Source organism: Sus scrofa, chromosome 13, assembly GCF_000003025.6.
Source record: "Sus scrofa isolate TJ Tabasco breed Duroc chromosome 13, Sscrofa11.1, whole genome shotgun sequence".
Lineage (NCBI taxonomy): Eukaryota > Metazoa > Chordata > Mammalia > Artiodactyla > Suidae > Sus > Sus scrofa.
Genome location: NC_010455.5, coordinates 207,226,744 through 207,245,022, shown reverse-complemented (window position 1 = coordinate 207,245,022; position 18,279 = coordinate 207,226,744). Strand labels below are relative to the sequence as shown.

The 18,279-nt window shown below is 62.3% G+C and overlaps 1 protein-coding gene across 7 annotated transcripts in view; it reads right to left on the bottom strand.

Moving 5' to 3' along the window:
• The window catches only part of TRPM2 (transient receptor potential cation channel subfamily M member 2), a 50,975-nt gene that overhangs the window by 18,291 nt on the left and 14,405 nt on the right, over nt 1-18,279 (bottom strand). For all 7 annotated transcript variants that reach the window (XM_021071509.1, XM_021071506.1, XM_021071502.1 and 4 more), the window contains exons 8-20: nt 18,209-18,270; nt 16,896-17,096; nt 12,753-12,855; nt 10,721-10,842; nt 10,217-10,555; nt 6,871-7,008; nt 5,440-5,569; nt 5,126-5,271; nt 4,361-4,473; nt 3,782-3,995; nt 2,901-3,019; nt 2,340-2,472; nt 1,794-1,965 (exon numbers count right to left, since the gene is read on the bottom strand). In XM_021071509.1, the coding sequence (XP_020927168.1) occupies nt 1,794-1,965; nt 2,340-2,472; nt 2,901-3,019; nt 3,782-3,995; nt 4,361-4,473; nt 5,126-5,271; nt 5,440-5,569; nt 6,871-7,008; nt 10,217-10,555; nt 10,721-10,842; nt 12,753-12,855; nt 16,896-17,096; nt 18,209-18,270 (1,992 nt within the window). The remainder of the gene's footprint in view (nt 1-1,793; nt 1,966-2,339; nt 2,473-2,900; nt 3,020-3,781; nt 3,996-4,360; nt 4,474-5,125; nt 5,272-5,439; nt 5,570-6,870; nt 7,009-10,216; nt 10,556-10,720; nt 10,843-12,752; nt 12,856-16,895; nt 17,097-18,208; nt 18,271-18,279) is intronic.

Below are 18,279 nucleotides of genomic sequence, written 5' to 3'. Positions count from 1 at the left end.
GAAAAGAAACTACAGACCCATGGCCTTTACGGATGCAGAGGCAAAACTCCTCAGCAAAACGCAAGCAAAGCGAATGCTGCAAGATGTATAAAAAGAATCCTACGCCATGCCCGAGGGAGATACAGCCCAGGAATGCAAAGCTTTAACATCTGGAAATCAGTTCGTGTAATACACCACATCAACAGCATAAAGAGCAAACCCACAGGAACAATTCAGTGGAAGCAGCAAAAGCCCCTAACAAAAGCTACCACTGATTCACGAGAAAAACCCTCAAGAAACTCGGAAGAGAAGGGAACTTCTTCAACCCAATAAACAGCATTTACAAACAATCTTCATACTTAATCGCAAAAGACTCGCTCTTTCCCCTAAGATGAGGCCAAAAGAAGGCGCTGGAGCTGTGGACTTTGAGAGTAAATCCTCGGCAGGGGTCTTCATGACCTCGGGTTAGACCATGACACCGGGAGCATAGGTGATAAAAGAGATTGCTAAGGTGAACTTCAGCAAAACGAAAACTTTGGGGCTTCAAAGGACACATAAAGAAAGGGAAAGGCAACCCACAGAATGGCAGAATATAGATGCAATTCGAATATCTGATAAGGGACTGGTGGCCACACGTAAAGAACCCTCACAACTCAATACAAAGACGAATAACCCACTTTTTAAAACGGGCAAAAGCGAGAAAGAGACCCTTTTCCAAAGGAGATCCAGACACGGCTGAGGAAGCCCATGAAGAGAGGCTCAGGGTCACTGGCCCTCCGGGCAGTGCACACGCAAGCACAGCGGCTCGAATCAGACATCTGACCGACCGTGACGGAGGCTGGCCGGACCGTGCGGAGAGCGGAGCCCTCGCACCTTGCAGGCACGAATGTAAGACACAGCACAACTGCTGCGGGAAACCGTTCGGCAGCTTCTCAAAAAGTGAAACACAGAATCACCACCGTCCCATCCATGCCACGGCCAGGAGCAATGAAAACACTGGCACACAGAAACCTATAGGTCACCGTTCTTAGCAACATAATTCACAACAGCCACAAAATGAAACAACTCAAGTGTTCACCAGCTTAGGGATGAACGGACAGAGTACAGTGCATCCAGCCCATGCAATACTACTTGGCAACAAAAGGGAATTCATCACGGATACAGGCTACGATATGGATGGCTCTTGAAAACATGCTAAGTCAAAGCAGCAAGACACAGAAGACTACTTATTACATGATGTAATTTGTACGAAACGTCCACCAAAGGCAAATTCCATGCAGAGGAAAAGTAGGTTAGAGGTTCCCCACGGCTGAGGGGAGGGGAGTGAGCAGTGACGGCTGATGGGATGGGGTGTCTCTTTGGGGTGATGCAGATGCTCTAAAATGAGGTTCTGTAAATACACTGAAAACCAGGAAGTGGGCACTTTTCACAGGCGAGCTTTACGGTATGTAAATCACACCTCGTTGAGGCTGTTCGAGAACAAATTCAGAACCCAAAGTGTTCTTTCCGCCCAGGGAAGGAGGAGGAGACGGAATAGGGCGGCCGTGGATGCACAGGTGTCAGCGGATGCCCCAGGGCCCCAGACCACGCCTCTGCCCACCCGGAGGTCCCCGCAGCTGCGAGGCACAGCTGGCTGGCGCCCTCCGCCTCAGTGGACCCTGCATGCACCTGTCTCTTTCTGCCTCAGCCGGGGCGGTACTGAGCGCATGGGAAACGCCCAGCCCTCCACCCCCCACTTCTGGGAGCTCACAGGACCCCCAGCCAGGGTGGCAACCGCCCCCCCCCGCCGCCAACAGGGGTCAGGGCCGTCCTACCGTCAATGTAGGCCGGGATCTGCCCGAAGATGGTGAGATATGACTGGTAGACGGCCCCTCGGAAGATCCACTCCACACGCCTCTCGTTGTGAATGAGAATGGCCTGCTTGGCCACTCCGAAGGACACCACCCACACGGCCAACAGGAAGAGGAAGAAGAAAACGTCCTTCATCTGCGGGACAAGGCGGCACCTGCTGCAGACACACGCCTCCGGCTCCCCCGTGGAGCCAGGGGCTCTGGGGGCAGCGCCCACATGCTAGTGGGGCGCTGGGCATCCCACGAGGTGTAGGAGAGCTGGTGACCATGGCCCAAGGAGGAATGACAGGAGCTGTAGCAGGGGTCAGGGATGAGCCGTGGCCATCAGGGAAGGCTGCCTGAAGGAGGCAACACACAGGCAACAGACCCAAGACAGACAAACCAGAGGCGGCAGCCCAGGGGCAGAGCAGGGATGTGGGCTCCTGTGGGGCGGGCGGAGGCCGGGGCAGGCGTCTCCCCCGCAGCGGGCAGTGGGCAGCGGGCAGCGGGCAGCGGGCCCTCGCCCCTCACCATCCGCTTCACGATGATGATCTTGGGCCCCAGCGTCTTGCTGACGGTGAAAATGTGCATCAGCCGCAGGCAGAACATGATGAAATCCAGAGAGAGGATGACGCGCCCGGGGTAGAGCAGCGCCGGGATGAGCCTGGCCCGCGCGGAAGCAGGGACGTCGGCCCAGGTGCAACCCCGGGACCCCGACGTCCTAAAGCCGGTCATGAGCTCAGGGGGCTTCGGGGGGCAGATCCTCCAGGGACCCGAGGGCCCGGAAGCCCAGCTCCGGCAGAGAAGCCAGGCCACGCGGGCCTCCCCGGCACCAGAGGGCTGGGCCGCCCTGCACGCGTCACGGAAAAAGGGGTCACAGCAGGGCAGACACGCGCGGCCTTGGCAGGCAGTGCAGAGGTCAGGGCCAGGCCAGGACACTGGGCAGCGACCCGCCGGGACAGAGCCCCCACGTCTGCGTCTGGGGTGGGGCAGGGCACCACAGGGGGCCGGGCCTCTGCTGCATCCCAAGCCCGCCCCCGGGGGAGCTGCTGCCGGGTGGGACCGGAGGGTGGCCCCGGGCCGGCCGCTCACCTGCAGGTCAGCCCCGCGATGAAGAGCAGGATGGCGGCGATGTCCAGCTTGTTCCAGAAGTCACTCAGGTACAGCAGCACCATCTTCACCAGCCCGCACTCGTCGGGGGGGCAGAAGAGCTGGGGGACAGGTGGGCCAGCCGGGCCTGTTACTCTCCACCCAGCAGACCCTCGCTGCTTCCCGGGGACCCAGCGCAGGAAGGGCAGCAGGTGCAGCTCCCAGACTCAAGAGGACAGGTGTGGAGGAAAGCCCGCGCCACCATCGGGGCCAGCGCCCCTCCCACGGGCGGCTCTGCAGCAGCCCCCACACCCTCCTCTGGGGACAGACCCCTCCAGACAACTGGGCAGGGAGCAGACGGACCCACGGAACAATCGGGTCTCTCGACGGACCCCCATGAAAAACCCTGCCAAGAGGCGGGGACAACGGGAGCTCTGTGCCCAGAATTCCTGGACTCTGCCCTGCACCTCTAAGCTGCGGCCTCCCCTGCAGTAACCCGTAACCATGAGCTGCCAGCCCAGGGCGCTGGGAGTCCTGGAGAGTGACCCCGCCCAAGGGTGGTCTCGGGACCCCCACACTTTGCCATGCCCTTCACAGGGGAGCCAGGGGACTCACACGTTCCCGAAGCCCATGAGGCCACGTGGTGAGGGTGTGACGTTTGGGGTGATCAGAGAGGGGATTCGAGGGAGGGCAGAGCGAGCGCGGGGCTGGCAGACTCAGCCTGTCCTTTCCAGGGGGCCTCGCCCGGCTCTCAGCAGGTGCGTGCGGCTCGCCAGGGACGGCATGGGGCCCCGGGCCACGGCGAGAAAGGGACGGAGCCGGGGCAGGGGTGGGGGCTGGGAGGGGGAGGGTCGTGGGAGGATGGGCCCAGGGCGGCGCCTCACCTGCCGCAGCTCCTCGCACACCAGCGAGAAGAGCCAGAGGTAGATGAGGCACTCACAGCCCGAGGGCGAGGGCTGGAAGTCCACCATGAGCACGTAGGCGAAGAGGCAGAGGAAGGCGAAGTAGGACAGCGTGTTCAGGTGGAAGACGACCACGGGCGCGTTGAAGAAGGCGCGGATGCGGGCCAGGCCCCGCACGGCCTGCAGCCGCCTCTCCCTGGGGCGGGCAGGGGTCGGGGGAGAGCACGGCGTGAGGGGCTGCCAGCCGCCCGACCTCAGCCACCCAGACGGACGGGGCCCCGGCTCAGGGGTCACAGGGAGAAGGAGGCCCAGGAGGCGGCTGCAGCAGCAGGGCCCCGACCGGGCGGCCTGCAAAGGGCCCTCTGGTTCCTTCAGGGCCGTGACAAACACCCCGGCCCAGCAGGTGGTCCGGGCAGGGCGGGTGCTTAGGGAAACGGCCTCAGCACAGGTGAGGTCAGTGGCGGCCGTGAGGACACACAAGACGGTTCCCCGCCCCCCCACCGGGGGTGGCGTTCGGGAAGGAAGGTCCGGAGCCCCCGCACCCCACAGCCAGGTGGGCACCTGAAGGAGACGAGGCCGGTGGCGAGCAGCGGGAAGGCCAGCATGCACAGGACCACCCGCCACAGCCCGTTGTCCACGCTGAGCTGGCCCCACCACACCTTGGTCAGGAATGCCTGCGGACCGAGGGCGCCAGGGTCAGGGCGATGGGCGCCCCTGCCCATCCTGACCAGGACTCCCTGAGGCCCCCGAGGAACAGGGGCTGCAGCTCAAGCACGCCAGGCTGTGGGCAGCTCCGCCAGGCCCCGCCACCCGCCGGCCGAGGAAGGGGCTCTGGGTGGGCAGGGCTGGGCTCTCCCAGAGGGAGGAGGCCGAGAGGCAGGGCTTGAAGTCAGGGCACCCGTCCCCCCTGCCTCCGGCCGGCCCTCTGAGCTCTGTCTGGGGGAGGGGTTTGGACAGGATCCCCCACCACAAGCCTGGAGCCAGCACAGCCCCGCACACGGCGGTGCTCGGGGGCCTGGTGACAGTGTGAGATAAGCTCCAAGGAAGCGCCAGTGTGCAGAGGGGCACCTGCTGGATGCCAGGCTTGCCATGTCACCAAGGCAACAGAGCACCCTGCACTCAGCCTTCTAGGAAGATGCCCCCCACCCCCGATCCAGATCCCTCCAGAGGCCCCGGGGAGAGGGGGTGGGGGGCTGAGCTCTGGCCCTGGGGCCGCCTGGAGGACTGCACCCCAGATGCAGGACTGCCTGTGCCGGCCACGTAAGCGGGATGCCGTGACCACCCCCACAGCACCATGGCAGATGTGTCTAGGCCCCAGAAGGTCACCTGGACGCCCCCGTGAGACACAAACTTCATGTCCTTGGCCTCCAGGGCCAGCTGCAGGCAGGTGGTCTTCCCCCAGGCCTCCGACACACGGACCAGCAGCTTCTGAGCTCGCTCCTCATCCTTCCGGTAGCACTCGGTGAACACCCCTGGGGGACAAAGGCCACCTCACAGCAGCCGGGCCCCGCCGGTGGCCGGGGACAGTGGCGGAGCACGGCCCCTCCAGACGACAGGGCCTGGACACGGGGAGCTGAGCCCAGGGCGAGGGGCCCCAGGGTGACCCGTGGGGAGCCGCGGCTGCGGCCCCGGGAACTCACCGATGGCTCGCTGCTCGTACTCGTCGGCGAGCGCCAGCATCTCCTCGAGGCTGTCGGTGTCCTCCTCCTCCCTGGACAGCTGCTTCAGGATCTTGCTGCAGGCCAGGGCTGCCGCGATGCAGTCCTGGCTCTGGGCACCGAGAGGAGCCATGTGAGGACCTGGCCGGTCCTGCCCCGGAGCCTCAGGCACTGCCCAGGGTGATGGGAGCCGAGGCCCAAGAGCAGGGGCTGCGGGGCGAGGGCTTGCTGTGACCTCTTCTGTTTAAACCCCTTGGCTCACCCCGAATCACACCTAAGCCCTTCTAGTGGTTGGGTATCCGCTCCGGCTGGTGGGCATGGTCTGCTTGCCCACCCGGAACCCAGACTGGGCACAGGCACCAGCACAGCCCTGCTGGCAGCAAGCCCAGAGCTGCCTGGGCATCTGGTCAACCCCACGCATGGCGCACCCTGAAGGGGAGAAGTGGGGCCCTTGCAAGGCCCCATCCAGGCTCAGACACCTGCCTCAGGGGCACCACCCATCCTGGGCACCAGAGGAGGACGAGGAAAATCCCAAGCAAGGTTCTCAAAGCTGGAGGCCCTGGGTCTGAGGGCAGCACTGGCCCCCATCGAAGGGCTAGTGTCAGAGCCTGGAAATCTGTATCTGTCCCCTGAGCCCCACCGGGCACACCCAAGGTGGCCAGTCTGCCGCTGACCCCCTCCCCCAGGCACCTTGTGGGAGGGCAAACCTCCCCGAGCCACGGAGGAGCAGGGAAGGCCACCATAGCCTCTGCCCGGACACTGGGGGGAGGGCTCCTTGACAGTGGTCTGGAAGCACCAGCCCTGAAAGCGGGACTTCTCTGAGAAAAAAATGGGCCTTCCCACGAGAGGAGAGTCAGCCTGAACCAAAGGAAGACCCCACGGGAAGACTTGGGCCCGCAGCTCCGTTTCCCAAGGACCCCAAGTGCCCCATCCTGGGGGATGAAGCTGCACATGGGCCCAGGGATTCTGAGTCTCCTGGCCAGCTGGAGGGTGTGTCCCCACCAGCTCAGAGCGGTGGCATCTGGGAAGTGCCTGTCAGGAAGACTGCTCCTGAGACCCCCCAACCATCAGTGGAAAGATGCAGCCCCTGAGGCTGAGGGTGGAATGTGCCTGCTGAGTCTTCTGACCAGGGGGCCACCGCACACGCACCGCTAACCAGAACGTGTGGGCACAGCAGGCTTCCTCCCCGACCAGCCATGGGCAGAGACTGCCTGGAACTCAATTTAACCTTCTTGCCCAGGGCCAGCCCTGGGCCCCCTGAGTCCCCTGTCGTGTGGACGCCCACCGCCCTCCCTCCAAGGTCCTCGGTGACACCCCCTGCATCAGCATTGGGTTCTCTGGCCAGGATCCCCAGCTGGAGCCCTGTCCCTGGTCCACCCACAGCTGTGCGTGCCCGTGAGCAGGTCTCGTTACCTGAGCCCAGATGATTTCTGCCAACTCCCGGCGGTTCTGGACGATGGCCCAAAGGAGAAGGTCTCGGACTGGGTCCATGGTGAAGGCAACGTGTCTTGGTGAGCGCTTGTACAGGGACCGGAGACTCACTCCCTGTACCTGGTGAGCAGAGGGCAGTCAGAGTCCCAGCCAGGACCCCGTGAGCACCAGAATCCCGGGGGGCCTGCTGGGGACGCAGGTCCTGAGCTCAGCCCCACTGGCCCTGGAGAACAAGCCCTGCATACTGCATTTCCAGCGCCCCCCCAGGTCATTCTCACGCATGCTGGGGGTCTTCAACCACCATTCTGGAGACATGTAGAAACACCCAAAAGCATAAGGCCCAGGAACCACCTGCACCAACATTTGCAGACCCCTGTTCCTCACCAGGCACCTCTGTGCTCCTTAGTTTTACCTGATGGGATCAAAGCTTTTTTATGTGAAGTAAAATTCTAACACAGGGTCCGTTCCTCAAAGGAACCTACACAGGGTCTCCTGCAGAGAAGGCCAGCAAGAGAGAGCTGCTGAACAGACAAGGAGGCCGCAAGTGAGTGGGAGGACCCTGGCCCCAGCAAACTCAACCGCAGCGACACAAGAACCCAAGCTTCCTGGCCCATCAGTAAATAAACACATCCTTAGACAGTCTGGAAACAATTTCCGGACACAAAGAACATTTTTCCCATATCACACACAAACTGCACTTTCTTTAAGTGATTTTAGAAATTTCCTAAAAGCTCATCTTTATTGAAAAAAGCTTGCTCATCTTCTTAAATTACAGTCATGGTTAAGTGTGAGCTTCCACTTAGGACTTTCTCAAGCACCTTCCAACTGGGCATCTTAAATATGCCAGAATCAAGAAAGACAGAACTGTGAATATATAAAACCAAGACACAGTCACGTCTTTCTCAGGGGTTGGGCATGGCTCGCCCAGGACCATGGAGGGATTTGCAAACTGGAAGGAAATGGATAATTTTCTAGAAGGGAAAAAAATCAAATATAATCTTAGAAGAGACAGAAAACCTAAACATCAGGACCAAGAGGAAAGAAAATGAGAAAGTCATAAGAGTTTCCACCCAAAAAGGCCCCAGGCCCCAATGGATTCACTGGGGATTCTGCCAAGCTGGTCAGAAGCAGTGAATTCTGGCCATGTTAACACTTCCAGAGCAAGGAAAGAAGAAAGGCTTCCCAATGTTTTCACAGAGCTAACATAAACTTGATGTCAGAACCTGACAAATACAACCTCCCCCAAATAAACCTGCAATCAAAGAGTCAAACATTCTGATACAAAGTCCAGAAAATATTGGGAATCTAGTGTCGTATTAAATTCATGATGCACCCCAATCAAGTTGAGGTTCCAAACAGAAATAAAAGTCTGTTAAACTAATTCACCAATTTCATAAGTCAAGGAAGAAGAGCAGTTCAGCTTCTCAAAAGGCACCTGACAAAGTCCAGTGGTAAAAGCTGCATCAATCAGGAGATGAGACTCCGGTACCTAAACACACACGCGAAGGCCAGCACTGAGCTTGACGTGGAGAGGCTGCAGGAGGCCCATCAAGTGACGATGCAGACGAGAAAGCCCTTCTCCTCTCATGCTGCAACACACGTGTGTCTCACACAGATACGGGTAGGGTGCACTGAACTGCCGACACAAAACCAGCTACTCCGGTGAGCAGGACTCGGGGTGCAGGGCACGAGGGAGATGGCTCCCCTGTGTGACCTTCTGTATGGTCAGATGGTTCCAGAAAGGGAGTTATGGACTAAAGTGTGTCCCCTAAATGTCCTATGTTGAAGCCCCCCCATGGGGCTGTATTTGGAGATGGGCCTTTAAGCGTGTGGTTACGGTTAAAGGGGGTCGTGGGCGGGGCCTGACCCAACGGGACTGGTGTCCTTGTAAGAAGGGGCTGGGAAGGGACAGCAGGTAGAAACAGATGTTCCAGCGGCCTCTCAGGTGGAAACGGGGAGCATGCCACTGGACACTGGAGGGGAGGTTGCCCTGTCACTAGGGGTGGGAGCCTGGCTGAGCCTCGTTCTTGCATTTGGGGAAGGAACCTGGCTGTCAGCTGAGCCAACCTCCAAGCAGGTGCGGAAGGCGGGGCCGGCTTCTCTTACGGCTGAAGGTCAAAGGCAAGGGGCGAGGGAGGCAGAAGGAAGGTAAACAGGAAGGAGCCGGAACTTGAAGAGTTGGACAATTCCCAGCCAACAGGAGAGCATGCTCTGGAGAGAATGTGAGGGCTGGACCCTCGTTTCAGGGAGCCTGTGGGTGCGACCAGCCCTCAGTAAACAGGACTAGAGACGGGAGGTCCCAGCAGACATGGCCGGTCAGGACCACGGGGCAGAAACATGGGAAGGCTGGCGGGGTCTGGGACTCACAGGACAGGACAACAGAGCCGCCAGCTGGGAACATCGTGACCCTTCAAGAAAAGGGGCAGCTGACCCTGGAGGTGATTCAGAGGTCACCAGGGCTGCCGCTCCCAGCACAGGAGCAAGCCAGCCTCTCTCCTCCCCAGTTTCAGAGGGTGGGGTCCTCTCGTTGGGCCAGAATGCTGCCCCCCAGCACTGCAGGGACCACGGGGTGACAACACTGCCCCACCAGGGCAGAAGGCAGAGCATCAGGCCAGAGAGGAATGTTCTAGAGCCTTAAGATCTCATGGAGTTTGCCCTGTTGGGCTTTGGACTCGCCCTTCCTCCTCCCAGCCCCTCTTTGGGAAGGGGATGGTCCACCCCCCGCCTGTCCTCCGCTAGCCCCAGAAGCACAGGGTAGGCCTGGTTTCTCAGGGTCACGGCTGGAGAGGGATCTGCCTCGGGTGACGTTGCCCGAGTCTCCCCACACCTGATCTAGGTGTGACGTCGGAGCAGATGCTGGAACCAGCTAAGACTCGGGGGCTGTTGGGCTGGAGCCTGTGAGAAGGACACGAACTGGAGGGCTCAGGAGCCAAAAGCCAGGGTCTGAATTATGTCCCCCCGCCCCGTTCATCTGGTGAAGCCCTAACCCCCATTGTGGGTGCGTGCAGAGACGGGCCTTTAAGGAGGTGACCGAGGCCAAAGGACAGAGCCCTGACCCCACGGGGCGGCGTCCCTGTAGAAGGGGAACGGTCGCTCGGAGGAAAGGCTGCGTGCAGTGCTTGGCCCCTGCTGGCCAGGAAGAGAGGCCACGCTGGAAGCCCACCTGCTGACCCCTGACCTTGACTTCCAGGCTCCAGAGCAGGCGGGGAAGAGCCCTGCTGTGCACGCCGCCGCCTGTGCTTTGGCCCGAGCTGACCTTTCAGGACGAGCGAGGGCTACGTTTGAAGCCCTCAGGGCAGCGCGCGTGCAGCCCGCGGCCCGCACTCACATGGAACTTGAGGTTGGGCGCCGGAAGCAGCAGGCGCGGCTGGTCGCTGGAGCGGGGCCGGGGGTACAGCGGCTGCGAGAAGTCGCCCAGAAGCTCCCGCAGCACCTGGGCCACGTGGTGCATCCGCAGGCGGGGTGCCGGGCGCTCGGGCTCCTCGGCCAGCACCTTCTGCAGCTTGTAGCGGAACAGGCAGCAGGGCTCCAGGTTCTCGTACAGGTAGAGCAGCGTGTCGCACGTCCCGAACTCCGTCAGCTGCACCCCGTTCTCCAGGAAGAGCTTCACGAACTCGGGCTTGTTGGCGATGAGGGCGGCTGTCATCATGGGGTGCAGCTCTGAGGGCTGGGGATGGGGGCGCATGGGTCACTGCCCCGAGGAACCCCGACCCCAGACCCTGGGGTGCCACCGTCCCAGGGCTGGACCCTGCCTGCTGCCCTCTCTGAGGAACCGGTGGATCCGGACGAGGCCCAGCGGCGGGTGCCAGGGCTGTCCCCGAGGAGGCCTCACCTTCCACGGCCGCTCATCCGTGAAGATCTCACTGCGCGCAATGTCCACGCGGTTCCACGCCACCGCTAGCTTCAGCTGGTGGTCCCAGTTCTCGTGGCCAAAGCCGTCGTGGCTCCGGGAGGCTGCGGGGAAAAGCACAGGTGTCGGGGCTTCACTCAAACTGCGTCTCAAGCCGCTTCCCGTCGGCATCCCTGCCCACGTCTATCAGAATCGGGGGCGCGGGCGGTCCCCAACCGGGCCTCAGGCACTTCGAGTGAATTCGGCGCGCAGTCACCAAGTCTCCCCCCCCGCCAGGACACCTTCAAAACATCACTTCCTTTCAGTGGCAGAATCAGAGGATCGGGCTTGGTCACCACTCCTGCTCACCCCAGCCCTTGCCCCGTCCCCGCCTCCCGGCCAAGCCCCCTGACCCTACGTGTAAGGTGGACACGAGTCCCTGAAAGGCAGGCATCTGCTATGAACATTCCGAAGGTGGACCACAAAGCCGCCACCTTCCCCCTTCGGCCTTGATTGCGAAACCACCACCTTACCCCGGCTCTCAGCGCAGGTCTTTGCCCAGCTAGTGTCTTTGCTCTTTCTGGGTTAACATTTTAAAACATGGGTTGTTATTTGGGGAAGAAGAAAAAAGAACTTTGACCCTTCTTTCACATGATACCCAAAAATGAACCCAAGGTGACTCGCAGACCTGAACGTGGAAGCTGTGCCTGCGGGGCTTCTGCCGAGAGACAGAGGTGAGCGCCTGAACCCACGGGAAAGGTGAGGGTTTCTTGGGATGCAAAGAACATGAACCCGACCGGGAAAAGCGTGAATTAAAATGCATTAAAATGTAAACCTCTGCTCTCCAAAGACAGCGTGAAGGACTCATAAAAGCCGATCATGCCCCAGGAGAAGACAGCCCCAGCATGGGTTCCTATGAGGACATATCGGGGGAGTTCCCGGCGTGGCTCAGCGGTTAATGAACCCTCCTGGCATCCATGAGGATGTGGGTTCGATCCCTGGCCTCGCTCAGTGGGTTAAGGATCTTGCGTGGCCGTGAGCTGCGGTGTAGGTGGCAGATGTGGCTCGGATCCCGCATTGCTGTGGCTCCAGTGCAGGCCGGCAGCTGCAGCTCCGATTCGACCCCTAGCCTGGGAAGCTCCACGTGTCACGCATGCAGCCTCCAAAAAAAAAGACCACTTCGAGAGCTCTCTTACACGGCCAACATAAGAAGACAAATAACCAAATAAACACAGGCAGACGATCAGACAGACACTCACTGAGACGACGTACAAACGGCCACCAAGCCCAGGATCCAAACCACACAGGGACTTCACTTCACACCCACCAGAGGCCACGGCTTCCAGACCGACCCCGCCAGGTGCCGACGAGGAGGCAGGCAGCCGGACGTGCGGCAACGCAGATGGGCGCGCAGACCCAGGGGGAGAGCCCACCCCCACTAGGCGGCCCTGGCCTGCGTCCCTCCAGGGTGACGGGCCGCTCGGCACAGGACAAAGGCTCGTGGGCACCAGGGATGTCGCAGCTGCATCAGGGCTGGTGGGAGGACAGGGAAGCACCAGCCCCACCACAGGGGCTGGGGGGAGGCGCGGGCAGGGGAGGGCAGAAGGCAGAGGGCAGGCTGGGCAGCGGAACTCGGCCTGGACTCTGCTGCTCGAGCGACGCCCGCTCTCGGACTCAGTCCTGCATCCGAGGCAGAGGCGTTAAACAGCAGATGAAGCATGGGGACATGAGCAGAGGCTCACGCTTCTTGCTTCTACCCTAACATTTTACGAGAAGTCTGAGACCAAGAAGGGGTGAACCAGTGCGGGCTGCGCTCAGGTTTCGGGTAAGAAGGTGAGTGGAGCCTGCACCCCTGCATCGGCGATGGGCCCCACCTGCCCAGCGGGAGGGTGAAGGGGGTCGGGCGAGGTCCCCCACCAGCTGCCCTCTGACCAGCGCACCTGCTCATGGGGTGGCGGGGGAGGGCGCTTCTAGACTCGGGGTCCTGGCACCCTCGTCCGGCTCCTCCCTTGTCCCTGCGTCGCCTGAGCCTCACCTTTCAGCAAGGCCTGCAGAATGGCCACGTCCACGTCCTGCTGGCCGTCCTTGCCTTCCCGGAAGATGGTCAGCAGCTGCCGCCTCCGGACGATGTCTTGGATCTGCAGCGGACGGGCCCTAGTGAGGCCTCCTGGCCTCCGAGGGCGCCTGTAGACTCGAGGTCCCGGCCACGGATCCAGAGCCCCGGGCAGGTGGTGCCCCGTCTGCCCGCGTGGCCGGGGCCACCCCCTCAGCTGCCCACGCCCCAGCGGTGAAGACGAAGAGGTGGGCATTTGCTCGTGGGCAGCCCAGCCCAAAAGGGTAAAGACCCTTCACCTCCCCCATCAGGTGAGATCCACCCAACACCCAGCGTTACTTAACTGAAGCCCTCCCTCTGGTCCTCGCCTGGGGCCTGCCGCACCCACCCATCCACCCATCCACCCACCCGCCCACCTGCCTCCCCATTCACCCGCCCACCTACCTGTCCACCCATCCAGCCCGCCAGCCAGCCCTCCATCCATGTATCTCCCTGCTCATCGGCCTGTGTACCTGTGTGCGCGGATCTGTGGATCTCTCTGCTTCCCCAACGCCCCCGCTGCCTACCTACCCTAACCCTAACCCTAACCCCTAACCCCTAACCCCTAACCCCTAACCCTAACCCTAACCCCTAACCCCTAACCCTAACCCAACCTGCCTACCTGCCTGTTCATACACCCACCTACCCCTGGATCTGGGTATCTATTTAGCTACTCACCCTACCTACCTGTTCGTCTACTGCCTGCCTGTCTAGACATCCAGCCACCCCTCCTGTCTGTCTGTCTAGCCGTCTGTCATCTACTGCCTGTCCCCTGTCTGTCTAGCCACCATCTCTCCGCTGCCACGCCTGCTCTCGATCGCTGCGTCCCTTGACCCCTCACCCTGAGGCTGGGGAGGGGGGCCCCCTGCTGGCTCCCCACACCCCAAAGCTTCAGACTCCTCCCCTAGCTCCCCAGCCCGGCGGGTAGCTCACACCTCTGGACAGACCACCCCCACCCGGGGGGGCCCCTCGCACGCCCCGCCTCTGCCTCTAAGACCCGAACCTTCCCCCTACCTCGGGGTCCGGCTTTCACGTCAACTCCTCAACGGCCCCTGATCTTTCCCCAGTCCCACCCCGTCCTCCAGCCGAACCCCCGGGGTCTAGCCCAGCTCCTGGGCGTTGGATGGGGTAACCCCATGAGCCTGTGTGTGCCGACCGACCAGGGAACCTCGCTCCATCCCTGAGCTGAAGCACAAATGACCCCTCGTTTGCAGGCAAGAGAGCAGGGCTGCTGAGCGAGGCCAGCAGTTCGTCCTGACACCAGCCGGGCGCTGGCCCTGGGCCTGTGACGAGAGCCCCAAGGTGCCACCATGTCTGCCAAGGGCAGCACCCAAGGACCCGGCACAGGGCAGACAGCCCTGGAGGACTGGACCAGCGATCACGGCCATGGGGGTCCCCTCCCCATGGAACAAGAACAGCCACCAGCTCAGGCCCTGGCTTGAGACCGGGGTGTGTGAAACCCGCCTTCAGGCCTCCGCTCAGCAATGGACTGAAAACACAGGCCCCTTGAAACCTCAGCAGGCTATAGTCACTTCTGAGAATCGCCTGAATAATTTACAAACTACTGAGGCCAAGCTGCGTGGCCTGCTGGCCAAGCTGAGCCGACGCCACAGCAAAAGCCCACAGAGAACAGCCGTCTCTAAGGAGGCCCTCTGAGGCCACAAGAAGACAGCCGAGAGCAGGGTCCCTGAGCCGCCCCGAAAACTGCGCTGCCCCCTCAGCGGGCCCACTGCCCTCCCCACCACATCCAGGGCCCCAACCCTCAACCCTTCCCACCCCCACAGCCCCCAGGGAAGCATCCCCCCGTCGCGGGGCACCCAGTGTGGCCCTGTGGTCTCTGCCTGGCAGGCACTGACCGCCCGTATGGCCTGAGGCTGGCCCGGCTGGAGCTACGCTGCTCCACGGACATGTCCTGAAAAGCGCTGTCACAGGCACTGCAGGCTGCGTCCCAGGACTGCCACCGCCTGGCTCAGCACCACGCAGCCGCGTGAAGGACAGACCCCGGCTACCGGGGAAACCAAGGTCAGAGACTGTGACCCCGGAGTCCCGCCAGGAAGTGTAGGTCAGGGCCCTCTGGGCAGTGACCCCAGCCCGGGGCTCCAAGAGCGGCCAGACCACAGGCTCAGCACCACCACCGGAGCCCAAGCTGCAGGGGGCCCTCCGGCTTGGCCCTCCCCCAGAGGACAAGGGCCTCCTGGGCGCCCTGCTCACCGCCCCCCGCCAGGGGTCATGGCCATGGGCTGGGGTCCCTGCAGAGCTCACTCGGGGCCCCAAAACCCGGACTGGAGAAACGGCCACTCTGAGGCCCATTGCAAAGTCCCCAGGCCACCCAACTCAGCCAAACAGCCTCGGAGCAGGAGAGAGAGGAAGTCCTTCTTTTCAGGACTTGGACAGACGTCCCTGAACCCTCTGGCCCCACTCCCCGCCTGCCACGGGCCATCCCTAAGGGGTCCGTACAAAGTCCTCACCCATCTGCAAACAAGGTTGTCTCCGGCTGTGCATGGCAAAGCACCAATGCACTTTGCAGCGAGATTACTGACGCGCAGGGCAGTGAGGTCCTGGGCTGGAACAGCCGTGATCTCCTGCTTGGGGCCAGGAGAGGGCGGGGCGGGGAGGGGTCCAACCAGGGCTCCTGGGGTGGGGGGCCTGGGGCTTACGGTTCCGCAGAAAGCAGGGCCCCTCTGCCCCATGACCACAGCAGCCCCCTCCTCTAGTTCATACAGTGATGTTCCAGAAAATCCTTGGAACCTGGGCTAGCCACAAAATGTCACACATTTTCAAAAAAGAAAAGGAGTTCCCACTGTGGCACGATGGAAACAAATGCATGAGTATCCATGAGGATGTAGGTTCAATCCCTGGCCCCGCTCAGTGGGATAAGGATCTGGCGTTGCCGTGAACTGTGGTGTAGGTTGCAGACACGGCGTGGATCCCGTGTTGCTGTGGCTGTGGTGTAGGCCAGAGGCTACAGCTCCGGTTGGACCCCTAGACTGGGAACCTCCATATGCCGCAGGTGCGGCCCTAAAAAGCAAGAAAAGGAAAAAAGACAATAAAGAGAACAGGCTACTGATGCAGATCCTGGATAGAAAAAGGCCATTAGCGGATCAACGTGAAATGGGACCGGTCAAGTTTAGCGGACGGCCACGGCCCGGAGCCCTGTGGTCGGTTCTGACAAACACACCGCCTCTGGCAGGACAGTGACAGCCGGAGAGCCAGGTGAGGGTGGCCAAAACCCTCGCCATCTGCGCAGTTTCCCAGAGCTCGGATATTGTCCCAAAACAAAGAGGACGGGCGGGCACCTGAAGTAAAGCTGAGTCCCCTCTTCACCGATCTGTCCCCAAACTGGCCAGCCACAGGGCCACGTCCCTCCATCCTGCGCGTCACCCCCAGGGCAGGAAGGATCCCCCTTGGTGTGGAACCAGCTCCCTCCCAGGTCTGGGTCTCCCAAAGCCACGGAGACCAGGGCGGGGCCCCTGGAATGCTCGCTACACCCTCAGGTCCTGGGACGGGCCCGAGTCACTGCTGCCTCCACCGAGGGCCCACGAGGCACCTCCCAGATCGCCACACGCTTCCCAGAGCCACGCCAGGGGCCGCATCTGCCACATGTGCCTGCCCGCCCTGCCAACCCCAGGAGGCCTCTATTGATCTGCCTGGGTGGCCTCGAGGTCACCAGGCCTGGAGGCCAGGACAGACCCTGCCATAGGCTGCCACACACTGCCACCCCTGGCCAGCGCCCCTGCTGCCCAAATCTCAGCTCGGCCCCGACCCCCCGCGGCCTCAGCACCAGCCCCTGGCCCCCAGCACGCCCGGGAGGGGCGGGTGTGCTCACGCCCTGCGAGGCCAGCCCAGGGCCAGGGCTCTGAGGGCAGGGGGGCTCCGTGCACCTCCCTCGCAGGACAGCGCTGCCCCAGCAGACAGCCTCCCAGGGCCCTGGACCCTCCTCCCGCCCGGCTTGAGGCCCCCACCCTCTGCAGGTCACTCCCGTGCCGACCCTGGGCCGGCCAGAGCCCGCGTGTCCAGCCCGCCTACCAGGCCGACGGCGTCTCACTCAGGGCTGCCGTCGGCGCCTGGCGAGCGGCGTGCCCTCACCTTTTTGGTCCACTCCACGATCCTGCTTTCCGTGAAGGTCTCAAACATCTCCGGGAAGAGCGAGCCCAGCTTCTGCTGGATCAGGCAGACGGTGATCTCGGAGATGGGCAGGCCGGCCACCTGGGCGATGACGTCGGCCACGCGGCCCGAGCCCTCCACGATCACGCAGGGGGTGCCGTGGGTGATGGCGTTGTAGATGGTCTGCAACACGGCGCCCGCGTGAGCCGGGCCTGGCTCTCGCCTGCCCGGCCCTGCCTAAGACAGGGTCCCCAGCAGCGCTGCCGTCTGGCCATCGAGCAGGTTCCGGCCATCCACCTGGCAGCGTCCCACTGACAGCGGGCAAAGGAGCTGGTCCTGACACCAAGAGCACATCCAGAAAGAGGCCTGCTGCTCAAGGCCACTGTCGGGAAAGGCCTGGGCGTTTCCAGCCCTTGACCTGTGGACCTGAGGGCCATCTCCAGAAAGAAGGGGCACGGCCTGGGCTGGAGTTGGGGTGCCTCCTTAAAGCCCAGGGCAAGTCCAGGACATGGAGGGAGACCCCCAGACCCAGGCTGAGAGCACCGTGGGGAAGGGCCTCGAACCCCAGCAGGAAGGCCACCCTGCCCTGGGCACAAGGACGCAGCCTGTGCGCTGTCTGCAGGAGAGCCACGGAGGGAGGGCGCCCAACGCGTGGCGCCCCCCAGGGGCCCCCGGATCCTGTGCTGACCTCCCGCAATGACTGAACATAAACGGGCACCTTCTATGACCCTGTGAACAACACGTCCACGCCTCTGCCCCCAGACTGACGGCTGTAAGGTCATCACAGGTTCCTAGAGCAGAAGGCAAGCTGGCCCGCGTTCCGCAAGGGAGAACCACGCGCCATTCACGGGTCCTGAACTGCTGTCTGCAGCAGCGTCTCAGAGCCGCCAGGGCAGCCGCTTTACGTTCGGCTGCTGGTCCCACAGGCCGGGTGGGGACCCTCCCAGGATCCTGCAGAGCCGCAGAATCCCCCAGGGGCTGCCCGCAGTCCTGGAGGAGGGCAGTGGGCTCCACTGCCGCCGCACACCCTCTGGAGCCCCTCTTTGCTCTGAGCCGGCCAAGCGGCAGGGATAAAGCCTGCGCGCCCCTCCCACGGCAGGCCCACCAGGGGTTCCCGACCCGTCCGCCCGAGAGGCTGCCACAGGGTGCCCCCCCACTTCCTCCACCCCCTGGGGCGCAGGCTCCCTGCCCCTCCTGCTGACGACCCCCCGGAGGCCGGGGACAGCACTTTGGGCTGTTGTCCCACCTGCAGGAAGACTCGACCCCCAGAGGCCCCACCCCCAGCCAGCACGCACCTGCAGCGTGCCGGGCCCCCCCTCCAGCACCACGCAGGCAATGGGGATCTTGATGGCCACACCTAGGACGA